This window comes from Solanum stenotomum, chromosome 7 (genome assembly GCF_019186545.1).
Source record: "Solanum stenotomum isolate F172 chromosome 7, ASM1918654v1, whole genome shotgun sequence".
Taxonomy (NCBI): domain Eukaryota; kingdom Viridiplantae; phylum Streptophyta; class Magnoliopsida; order Solanales; family Solanaceae; genus Solanum; species Solanum stenotomum.
Window position 1 is genome coordinate 525,875 of NC_064288.1, and position 13,001 is coordinate 538,875.

The 13,001-nt window shown below is 29.5% G+C and overlaps 1 protein-coding gene across 1 annotated transcript; it reads left to right on the forward strand.

Annotated features, from left to right (window-relative positions):
* Positions 1 to 11,315: 11,315 nt before the first annotated feature.
* Positions 11,316 to 12,491, forward strand: LOC125871486 (2-hydroxyisoflavanone dehydratase-like). The gene has a single exon (XM_049552089.1). It carries the CDS (start codon positions 11,350 to 11,352, stop codon positions 12,334 to 12,336), a length of 987 nt encoding a protein of 328 aa, XP_049408046.1. The 5' UTR covers positions 11,316 to 11,349; the 3' UTR covers positions 12,337 to 12,491.
* The last annotated feature ends 510 nt before the right edge of the window (positions 12,492 to 13,001 follow it).

The following is a 13,001-nucleotide window of genomic DNA, read 5'->3' on the forward strand; positions in this document are numbered from 1 at the left end:
AAAAATAGTCAAATATATTTTAGTCAAGTCGCAGGTCAACCGCATGTTAGCGGACACTTCGAATGCTTAAACCCTTCTCCAAGTGTAAATTGAACCTCAAACCCTCTTTGGTATTTTCAAATGATTTTTTCTGTTTAATCTTTGAAAATTATAAGTTTTCTTAATTTCTTTAAAAAATTAAGTGGCGACTCTTTTCTAAGTACTTTTCTTAAAATGTTTTATACTTAGAACATTTCAAAAAGTAATTTTTTCCTAAAAATAGGAAAATTACGGCATAACAATTGTTTCCGAGCTGATTATCTTCGCACAAGATATGAAGCATTATTATGGAGATACGGTACTGAAAAGGCTAAGTCACGCTATTTTTAGCGATAAAAATGATCCAACAAAGCTCAAGGGTCGCTTTACTCCACCGCAACAAGATGATTTGGTTAATGTCAAATAGTGATTATGTATCAATGAATAGACACCCTTTGATGTTTTGTTTCTTTTTTTTTGTTAAAGACAATCTTACTTAAGTTTTAGAGTGTTACTCTAAAAATTGTTTCATATTATGTCTGAATTTGAATATATTTGTTTTTAATTATATCATGTAAATTCTTATATTTTGTTGTTTTAATTATAGTGATCTTGATACACAACACATCATCTGATACTTAAAACATTCACATTATATAATTAGATGTGATAAAGATAAATATCAGATTTATAATTGTTTTGATTCAAATGTCATTATAAAGAACTCATTAGTTATGGCATAATGTATATGATAGAATNAGTGATCTTGATACACAACACATCATTTGATACTTAAAACATTCACATTATATAATTAGATGTCATAAAGATAAATATCAGATTTATAATTGTTTTGATTCAAATGTCATTATAAAGAACTCATTAGTTATGGCATAATGTATATGATACAATAGATATGAGTCACAACAATGTGTGTATATATATATATATAAAACACTTATGTATCATATACACATAAACTCTTTATTAGAATGTGATACATTCAAATTTAATTTTTTTAAACACAACATGTCACAAATTATTTATCAGAAAAACCATTGGCACATAAAGATGAAAAAGATTAATGTATCATCCACATTTTTTCTTGATTACTACAAGTACTTTATACATCTTAATTGATATATTATTAATATTGTCATCCAGATACACAATATTAACCTGATACATTTTATACAAATCAGTCATATACATACGTTCGTTATATAAATGTACCAGATACAACTCAATTGTTTATCCATTTGTTACATGTATCATATACAATTAGATACAAAATAACAATCACATCATAACTCACGAAATTACTATACACACTCTTCATTTACTACTAATGTATCATGACTTACATATCCATATCAAGAGTTTTAGTATTTTTTCTGAACCTTCGACACACATAATTTCTCCAGATGTAGAAACAACGTAATGTATCTGATTTCCAAGTGAGGTATCCAAACTCATGTTTCTTTACCTCGACGTACAACCTTACTCCTATATCATTCCTAATAATCAATGGAGAAGAATTACCTTATACCATGTATCGGATCTCAATTTTTTTTCTTAATGCATCAATATTCAATTCTGTCGCAATGGCAGAAATTAAGTTGATGAATGAAATATTTTTACCAACGATGATTTTTCACTTTTGTATCATTCATAACTAACCTCGTTATTCCTAGATTTCTGAATGCCTCAGCAAAATTGAAATATTCATTATGTATTTTATGAAATTATCGGCTACTGAATGAACTACTACAACAACAATCATCATATAATACTTGTAATCTTGTTTTCATTGTGTCGAGTGACATTGTCAGTAATGCAGACACTCCATTAGCCGTAGTTGCACTCAACCCTTGAACATCAAATATTGCCTTCCCATCTTGCCTATAACCTCCCTTGTCGTCTTTCTTGAAGAAAAAAGAAAACTAATCTAGATATTAATCCATTTTCGCTATTAAAATTAGCTAAATGAAGAACATGGAGAAGAGATTTGAATTTTGAATTTTGAATTGTTTTGGATCTGGTATGCTTTGTCAATGGATAATTGATAATAATACGAAACTGAAAAGCGTCAATCATGGGATCTGAATTTGATTTTCAAATTTCTCCCTTTATTACGCTTAACAGACGGTAGTTGATGTATCAACAATAATGTATCCTTCCAATTTGTTATGTATCCGGATGGCCTTAAAAACATGAAATTTATGTAATTAGAAAAAAAAATAGGAATAGGAGGTAATTTCACTCTTACACTATGTGATTCTTAAAAATTATACTTAAATTTATTCAATTAAAATCTAATTTACAAATATTAGTGGAGTAACTAATCTACGCAACCACCTTCTAGGAAGGGTTCTGTTTCAATTAGTTGTCGGATGTAATCTAATATTTGTATTCTCCACGAAAATTCAATTCTAATTGTCGTATCATATCGACGGTAACATCCTCCGGTGTTGACAAACTGGCTAGAAACTCTTGTGATTTTAATTCATCGTCACTAGATCTAATTACCGCATTAATTCAAGCTTCTTGTTTGGAAGTTAACTTTGGCAAATTATAATTCCTCCTCTCGGCGTTGACCCAGTCTCTAAAAAAAATTGATGTTTCCAAATTTTCTTCCGTCAATGAATGTCTATGATAGTCAAGTTGAAACCTTGCCACACTAAAAGCAGCCTCCGATGCAACTGATGAAGCTTGAATAGCTAAAACATCACGAACCATTGTGCTCAGAATTGGAAATGCAACGCTCCGTCTCCTCCACCATGCTAATGTTTCTACATTGTCATTGTCGACGTCCATTGTTTCTAAAGACTGATTAAGATATTCTTCAAAATCATCACGGTTAGTAGAATTAAGACCAAGAAAATCTCGCATAAAACTATCAATTCGATCTTTAGTCGTAGGATTAGAAGTTTGACCAACTTCTCCTTCAGTATTTCCTATATTTCTATTTTTTTATGCAAGATTTTTGCTTCTACTTTTATGCTAGACTTATACATTTCACAAGTTGAAATTTCTTCCGGTAAAATTTCTAAAGTATCATAAAAAGTCTCAACAAGTCCCTGCACACCTCGTAATTTATATTGAGGGTTAAGTAAAGTAGCAGTTAAATAAATTTGAGGAATAGGAAAAAGATATTTTTAAAATTTTTCAAAAAAAATACCTTCAATTGCAAATCTAAATTTTTCAATTTTTTTGTATTTAGAAAATTGAATTGTAATAGCACAAATGCTTATTAATACTGATGAAATAGTAGGATAATAAATTCCAGAAAACATGGTTGTAGCATAATAAAAAAGTCTGAAAAATTCCAATAGTTCATTAGTCTCTTCCCAATCTTCTTCACAAATTCTATCTAATGGGTCAGCATTATGAGCATTAAACACCATTTGTATGGATCATTTATATTCGTAAGCAACTGAAAGCATTTCGTAAAAACAATTCCACCTTGTTTTAAAATGTCTTGGAACTTTTCTTGGTGGCATATCACATAGTATACAACACTCGTTAAATTCCCTAATTCTAGCAGCTCTATGAGCATAAAAAATCCATGCAACAGTATATTCAATTTTCATACATCCACAATCAAATAATGAAATACCATTTTGTACAACTAAATTTAATACATGTGCAACCCATCTAACATGAAAAACATTAATATCACTTGGACATAATCTTGTTTTTAACATACTAGCATCGTTTGTATTATTAGATGCATTATCTAATGCAACAATCATTATTTTATCTAAAAATATGCAATAATCTAAAACACTCAAAATATTTGAAGCTAAATATGCACCAGTTTTTTTCTCTACACATTCTTTATAACTTAAGATTTTTTTTTGCAAATTCTAATTATGATCAATCCAATGTGCTGTAATAGTTAAATAATCATGTCCATTAACACAATGATCCATGTCCGAAGTTATGGACACTCTACAATCTCTTATGTTAAACAAACAACGAAGATATTGACAATGTTGCCTTGATATAAAAAAACATCAGCTTTAACAGTATCCATGTCCGAAGTTATGGACACTCTACAATCTCATATGTTAAACAAACAACGAAGATATTGATGTGAAGGAAAACTATAAGGCAAACCACAAACAGAAACCATCTTAACTAAATTTTTGCGATTTCTTTTCTTATTATATTTACTTTGTGTTAGTGGACCACTGGGGTTAGAAGAATCTAATGTTCCTTGAACCAAGTTAGAAGCCCCTACCCCGATTGATTAACATTAATATCAACATCATTAACTTGAATTCTTTTTTTTCTATCGGCTAAAGCTTTAGCTTCTTTATATTCAATCGGCATACAAGATAACAAAATGTCTATTTAGGCCCCTCGTCCCACCTTGTTTATGTTTAAAAGGTTGCTTACACTTATTACAAATAACAATAGAGTTTTCCTTATCGAAAGTCATAAATTACCACACAACAGAAGTTTTAGGGCGTTGATACTTCACCTTCTCCCTTGTAGAAGATATAAGGGGTGGGAGTCCACAATTTTGCTCCGTTGGATTTGTAGTTTCAGTTATGGCTGGCAACAGGATCGGAGCCGGGACTACCGGACCGGGATGGACCGGAACCGGAACGGAACCAGGCACCACGGGCCGGAACCAGGACAGACCAGAACCGGTAATTCCAAAAAAAATCAGTGTACCCGTCCAGGACCGGGAAACCGGGTCCCAATTGTTATAATTAAATTTTTTTTTATTAAAATTAAAAAATTAGGAACATTACACAAAAAAATTTATACTTTTAAAGTTTTAAATACAAACTTTCAAACTTTAAGAGTATAAAAGTTTAAATTTCACAATTTAAAACTTTGAAAATTTAAATTCAGACTTACTATAAAACTATAAAAGTTTGAAAATTTAGATTCAAACTTTAAAACTATAAAAGTTTAAATTTCACCCTTTAAAAGTTTGAAAATTTAAATTCAAAGTTCAAACTTTAAAACTATAAAAAGTTTAAATTTCACACTTTAAAAGTTTGAAAATTTAAATTTAAATTTCAAACTTTGAAACTATAAAACTATAAAAGTTTAATTTTCGCACTTGAAATTTTAAAAGTTTGAAAATTTAAATTCAAACTATAAAACTATCAAAGTTTAAATTTCACACTTTTAATTTTAAAAGTTTGAAAATTTACATTCAAACTTTAAAACTGTAAAACTATAAAAGTTTAAATTTCACAATTAAATTTTAAAAGTTTGAAAATTTAAATTCAAACTTTAAAACTATAAAAGTTTAAATTTCACACTTTAAAACCTTGAAAATATAAAACTTTCAAACTATAAAAGTTTAAATTTCACACTTTAAAAGTTAAATTTGAACTTTTGAAGACAATAATAAAAAAAAATTAAGACGAATAGCCTATACTTTTATTAATATTAATCAAATAGTACAAGTTGAGTTACAAAATATTAGTAGAGTATTAAAAAATCTAATCTACAGAGCCACCTTCTAGGAAAGGTTCTGTTTGAATTAGACCTCGAATTATTATACTCATACTAATAGACATTTAAATTTAATAGTTCATGCTACCAAGGAAATCTTTTTTTAAATCATTTAACATTTCTCTAGTAACATGCTCAGGAATTGGTTGATTAGCTAGTTCTTCCATTGCATCAATGCCGTCATCACTAAAATCTTGCATTATTTCATCAACGTCATTTTCAAATTTGGTCGGTAAAGGTGGACGACCATAACTCCTTCTCTCGCCATTAATCCAATCTCTAAATAGTACAGATATCTCCAAGCTATCTGCTGCTAATGAATATCTATGCTCTCCAATTTGAAATCTTGTTGCACTAAAAGCGCCTTCCGAAGCTACTGAAGATGCTTGAATAGCTAACACATCTCGAGTAACCGGTTGAAGTTTTGAAAATCCTTGGCCGCAATTGCTCCATCATTCTAGAAGATCAATAGTGGTAGGTTCTGTATTTTGATTAATATATGCATCAAAATCATTTCTATCATTATGAGAAAGTTCAATAATACAATCTATCATATCATCTTCATTATTATATCTACTCCTAGAACTTTGAGGCTCTTCGTTATGTACTACATTCCTTATATTAGAATTATACAAGTCGTACAATTTTCTAGCTTCAATATTTATACTATCTTTGACATCTTGACAACAAGGTGTTTCATCATCTTCACTATCAATACCCAAATTAAAATATATTTTATCAACCATTCGTGATGCACCTTCATCTTTGTAATGTGGGTTTAACAAACAAGCAGTTAAATAAATTTGAGGAATAGGAATAAAATATTTTTTTAATTTTTCAATCATTTTCTTAACAGATTCTTCAAATCTTGGTTTATTTTTGAATTTATAAAATTTACTAGAAATAACACAAATATTAGGTAAAACAGAGCAAATAGTTGGATAATAAAGTGCATATATTTTTTTTGTAGTTAAATAAAAAACTTTTAAGAATTCTAAAAGTTCTTTTATGTCATTCCAATCATTATCATCAAGTCTATATGTCATATTTGAATTATGAGCATTCCAAACCATTTGTAAAGGTTTCCTATATTCATAAGCAACTTCAAGCATTTCAAATAAAGAATTTCATCTAGTACACACTAATTTTGGAATTTTTCTAGGTGGAATATTAAATTCACGACAACGATTTTTAAAATCTCTACGTCTAGACTTAACTTGACATTAAAAATAAAATGACATGCAGTTTCAACTTTTCTGCAACCACAATCATACATTGCTATACCATCTCTAACAATCAAATTATATATGTGTGCAGCACACCTAATATGAACACCATCAATATAAATAGGGCAAAGAGACGATTTTAGTATTTCAACAGCAGTTCTATTATTAGAAGCATTATCTAATGTGACACTACTTATTTTATCACAAATTTCATAGTTTTGCAAAACATCTATAATTGTTTAAGCTATATAACTACCGGTTTTATGCATTTCACAACATTTATAACCTAAAATTCTATTTTGCAAAGTCCAATTTTCATCAATCCAATGCGCAGTAATAGTGAAATAATCATTACCATTTACACTACGGCCCATATCAGAAGTAATAGCTATTTTACAATGGTTATAATAAAATAAACAACGAAGATATTGAAATGTTGAGCTTGATAATCAAATATAGCCTTTTTAATTGTATTTCTAGTAAAACCTTTAAAATGTAGATTATACACAATTTGAATATAATGAATAAAACCGGGATTTTCAGCAAAACTAAATGGCAAATCCATAACAGCAATCATTTTAGCTAATTCTTCAAGATCTTTTTCTCTACTATATGACTGTTGTATACTAGAACCAAAAACAATAGAAGGATTTAATTGTGTTTGGACCATATTAGAGCTCTCTATTCCTACATTTTCAGGAAGGGTGGTACCATTTTTTTTAGCTTCGGCTACAACTTTAGCATGCAAAAATTCATTTTTACAACATGACATTAAATGATTACTCAAATGTCCCGTCCCACCCTATTTTCCTACAGTTTTATGATTCATTATATTTTTACATTTATTACAAATAGCTTGTGTTTTATCTTCATTCTGAGTCATAAATTACCACACAACTGATTTTTTTGCGCGTTCTACCTTAGTCCTAGGATGCACGGGGGAACGGGAGCAGGACAACGAAAGGGAGCGGGAGCCGGGGAAGAGGGATTGGGACTAGTAGCCGACGGTGGCTCAGTTTCATCATCATCATATTCATCAACATTAATATCAAAATTATCAACATAAGCATTAACATCATCATGTTCATCATCTTCAGGTAATTCCTCTTCAAAATTACCAAATCTTCTTTGTAAATGTTCATGATAAGGATCTAATCCACTATTACTATCAATATTAAAAACAGTTTCATCAACATGCGTATAATCATCCGTATTTATTCTTAATTGAGAAGTTTTTTTAGTTTTAGATAGAGAAGTACTATCGATTTTTTTATTTTTCTTGAATTTTGAGCTAGATAAATTAGTGAACGAATTAACTATGGTTATTTTATCCTTTTCAATAATGTTTTTTTCCGAAATCCATAGTCAAATATAAAAAGTGAGTAAATTATATATAATACGAAAATGATTAGCAAAGTTTTAAACAAATAAATAACTAAATAAGTAGAGACTAGAGATTAATTACTCCCAAAATAAATAATTAAATGCAAACAAATAAATAACTAAATGAAAAGTGAGTTGGAACGAATGTACCAAACGTCTACTTAAAAGAGTAGACGTGTATGATCGGAAGCCGAAAATTGAAAGTTGAATTTTGAAGCTCCAATTTCCAAAGACCAAATTCGTAATTTTAACGATAATAAGAGAATTTAGAGAGTAGAGAGTAGAGAGATTAGAAGATATTTTTGTGAGTGAAAAGAATGAAAGATTAGGGGTATTTATAGTTAAAAAAAGGATGAAAATGTAGTTTTAAGAAGATTGGGGTATTAAAAAAAGTTTGGGGGTAGGGAGGTGTAAATGGGAGTTATGTAGGTGAAAGAGCCATTGGTGGGGCCCAAAACCCGTTGCCCAACGGCTCTCAACGGCTATAATTTGAAATTTCAGATTAAAAATAAAATAAAATAAAATACTGAACGAATCAGACCGGAATCGGACCGAAACCGGGACTAACTGGACCGGTAAATCCGCGTTTCTGTCCCGTTACCCCTCCCGGACCGGCACAATACCGGATCAAACCGGTACTATTCGGAATCGGTAACGGACCGGAATGGACTGGAACCGGTACCGGTACCTCCCGGTTCCGTTGCCAGCCTTAGTTTCAGTTGGAACTTCCGTCACCGGACTAGTAGGTGTTTCTTCTAATTCATCTTCTCCCGAATCAACTTCTACTTCTTCACTTCAATTTTCATCAAGATTAGGATTCATATTACCATAACATCGTTCTAAAATTCCATGATTGAGTTGAACATTTGAATCAATATCATAAGAAGTACCATCAACATAAGTAGAATCATTTGTATTAAATCTAACTCTAGACATTGATTTAGAAGAAGTACCACTACATTTACTTTTATTTTTTTCCTTACTACTTTTTTTATTAAAATTAAATAAATTACTAATGGTGTTTTCTACTTTCTCTTTTCTCCTTTATCGATATCTTTTTTGCTATAACTCATTTTTAATTAAATGTGAAGTGAAATATAAAAATATTAATAACACAAAAATTAATTGCGAAAAATAAAAATATAAATATTATGAAACGAATGTACCAAACGTCTGTGTTATTAGCAGACGTTATAACCGATATGGAATAAAAAATCAAGACTTAAGAATGAGAGGATATAGAAAATAGATGATTTTGTAAGAAATAATGAAGGATAGGGGGTTAAAGTGTATTTATTATAACTTTAGGGTTTAAATTAATGTTTTAAAAGTAGGGGGTGGTAGAGGGTGTTAGGGAAGTCAAAAGGCTAAATAAATTTGTTGGGGGGTTGGGGGGAGGGGTGTTCGAGCCCCACTGGCAACTTTTAAATTTTTTATTTAATTCAATTTTTCTGAATTTTTTTATTTTGGATAAAAAAAATGTGTTTTGTGCCTATCTTCTACTCTCCTTTAATTCAATTTTTCCTATATAGATTTTTATAAATTCTTTTTTAAATAATAAAACAGAAAATTGATAATTGAAAATAATAAAAAAGTAGTGTCATACTCCAAAACAACATCTAACTATTAATCTCAAAGAAAATTGTAAGTAACCAAAATATAGTGTCATACTCTAAAACAACATCTCACTATATTGATTTCTTTTGAAGCATTCAATAAAATGTTAAACCGAAATTTTATTTTATTTTTAAAGTTAGGGTTCTAATATTTACTACCTACTTCATTGCTACTGCTTGTTGTCAAAGTGTAGACCTCTACCCCGGTAAGTACTATTTACTCTTCTCAGGTCCTCCTCGGCTCTCCCTTTTCTCTTTTTTAATTTGTCTTTACATTGTATAACAATTTATTCAAAGATCTGATTTTTAATCTTTGATTTTAAGACTGTTCCACGTATTAATAATTGATTATATTAATTAAGTTATTGTTTGTTTCTCGGAACTTTAACTTTCAAGGCAAGGGTGACTCAAGGGTGAAGCAAGTAAAACCTTCCATTTAGGTCCCAAAAATATTAATGGTGAATTTAATAATTTTAATTTTACTTAAAATGATATTGAGATTATAGAAAAAAATCTTCAAAATTTATACTAAAATATAACAATTATCTATCTTTTACCAAATAATATTTTAAAATTTTGAAATAAATAACTCAAATCTTCATATTAATAAATGAAGTATTTGAAAGTGTACTAAATGATGCATCATTTTTGTTTTCAAAACATAACAACTTATCGAGTGAAATTTTAATGATATGCTTATATGTTTGTGGTTATATATATATTTGGTTGTAATTTTAACGATTTTAGACTAATATATTGTTCTGTTTTAAAATTTAGAACTCACAAATATTAAATTCTGGCTTTGCCTCCGCATGATGGCTATGATTATCAAACATGGAAGACAAATGCATTCCTTTTGCCACCAACTTTAATTTGTATGCCAAGAAGTAAAATATATTTTGGTCTTTATGACTACTAATGACTAATCAATATTTTGACCATATACTATCTCATGCACGTGATGACCAGGCAGCCAGCTGAGCGGTATATACAGTACTATCCTTTTTATTTTACAAAAATAAAAAGTATCTGTATTAATAGTTTCAATTTTCTTAAAGAAGAATTTATCTAATTTATTTAGTTGAGAAACAAAAAAATGTGAATCTTTTTTTACCCATTTTACTTTGATATTGGAAAAATTCCTTACTTTAATTATGTATACTCCCTCCGTCAACTTTTAATTGTTATGGTTTCTTTTTTTAAATTCAAACGATAAGAACTTTAACTAATATTTTATGATGTGTTTTTTCATCATATTGGTATGTAAAAAATTACAATTTATAGTAGTTTTCGTATAATTTTTGAATATCTAATTTGTTTTATTTAAAACATCAAATTAATATAATCTAATTGAACTTTTGAAAATTAGTTAAATTAATTTTTGACAATTAAAAAGGAATGGATAGAGTATAATTTAAACTTCTTTTGAAAAGCATGCTTTTTCATATGCACCACACATCCTCTTAATATCCAAAGTAGTGCTTTTTCATTTGCACACATCCTCTTAATACTCTTGATGCTGCTATGTAAATCCCATTATATAAATCAAACTTGTCTTCCAAATTTCTATACCCAAATCAACTTTCTTACAATAAATACCCCATCATCTAACTATACATTCCATGGCCAATTCCAATGATACCAACAATGAGGTTGTCGCTGAAGTGGATGGTTTCTATAGAATCTATAAGGATGGTCGAGTCGAACGATATATTTATCAAAAAAGTAACTTATCAACTTACGTGCCTCCATCACTTGATGATCCACAAAATAATGTCTCCTCTAAAGATGTTATAATTTCACCACATGTTTCTGCTAGACTTTACCTTCCAAAAAACACAAACAATTCTACCCAAAAACTTCCCATTATAGTGTATTACCATGGTGGTGCACTAGTTCTTGGATCCGCTTTTTTTAAGTCGTACCATAATTATCTCAATGTCTTGGTTTCTGAATCCAATTCAATCGCGATTTCAGTAGATTATCGTTTAGCCCCTGAACATGATGTGACCACAATATACGAAGATTCTTGGACTGCACTTCAATGGGTCGCGTCACATGCTAGTGAAAAAAAATTCACTAGTGGTAACGAAAACCCGTGGATTAAAAACTACGGAGATTTTAGTAGATTGTCTATAATTGGAGATAGTGCTGGTGGGAATATAGTTTATCATATGACGATGAGAGCAGGAAGAGAAGGTGGTATTAATGAAAAGGTAACTATTAATGGTTCGATTTTTGTTTGTCCTTACTTTGTGGTTCCAATTGAGAATATTGAAGAAAGTGCATCGTACAAGAATTGGATTATTATTAGCTCACCATCAGAAGCTGGTCTTCATAGTCCATTGATTAATCCACTTGCTGAGAATGCTCCTAATTTGTCTCAGTTGGGTTGTTCTAGGATGTTGTTGTGTTTTACGGAGAAAGATGAATTTATTTCAAAAGAAGTTGGGATTCGATTCGTTAAAGGTGTAAAGAAAAGCGGTTGGAAAGGGGATTTGGAGTTGATTGAAGTTGAAGGTGAAGGTCATTGCTTTCAACTAGCTAATCCTGAAACTGAGAAATCTCAAGAATTGATCAAGCGTTTTGCTGCTTTCATCCAACTTTAATTGATTTAAATTAATAGTACTACATTAGATATATGGTACACTACTATAGCAATATCCAACTTGTTGCTTCATTAGTTCTCTTTATATTTATTTTTATCATGATGAGATTCCGTTGATTGTTTTAAAGTTAGAAAGTATGAGTAAAAGCTATGCAAAAATGAATATATAATAAAAAAAAGCATAATATTTAATATAATTTAATCAGTTGTTTACATATTCGAAACTAATATTTGAAAGACATAAAATATAGGAGAGTGTAATTTTTTTTGGTATTTCATTATTTTACAAAAATCCTAATTTTATTTGACTAAAATGATGGAGTTTGAGACAATTTGTTTTCTTTTCAAATTGGCCTTACAAAAAATACACAAATGAACAATAATTGAAAGCTTGTACTTCAAAACCAGTTGTATTGAGCATTTCTAACGATCGACGTACACTGCCTCCTTCCCCGTTCTCCGCTTAAATTTTTTCTATAAAAATTATATTGTATATATAAGGTAATCATTTTTCTTTCTATATATATAGAGATATATATATAGATAAAAAGATAGATAGATAGATAGATAAATCTTGAATCTCCTTAATAAAACACTAGCGATTCACTCAGTGGTTTAAGAATTCATAATTGATCTTGAGATTTCAAATTTAAATCCTAAATATTG

What these genes read in the sequence shown, in the direction of transcription:
- LOC125871486 (XM_049552089.1), top strand. Translation starts at nt 11,350, where the DNA reads ATGGCCAATTCCAATGATACCAACAATGAGGTTGTCGCTGAAGTGGAT.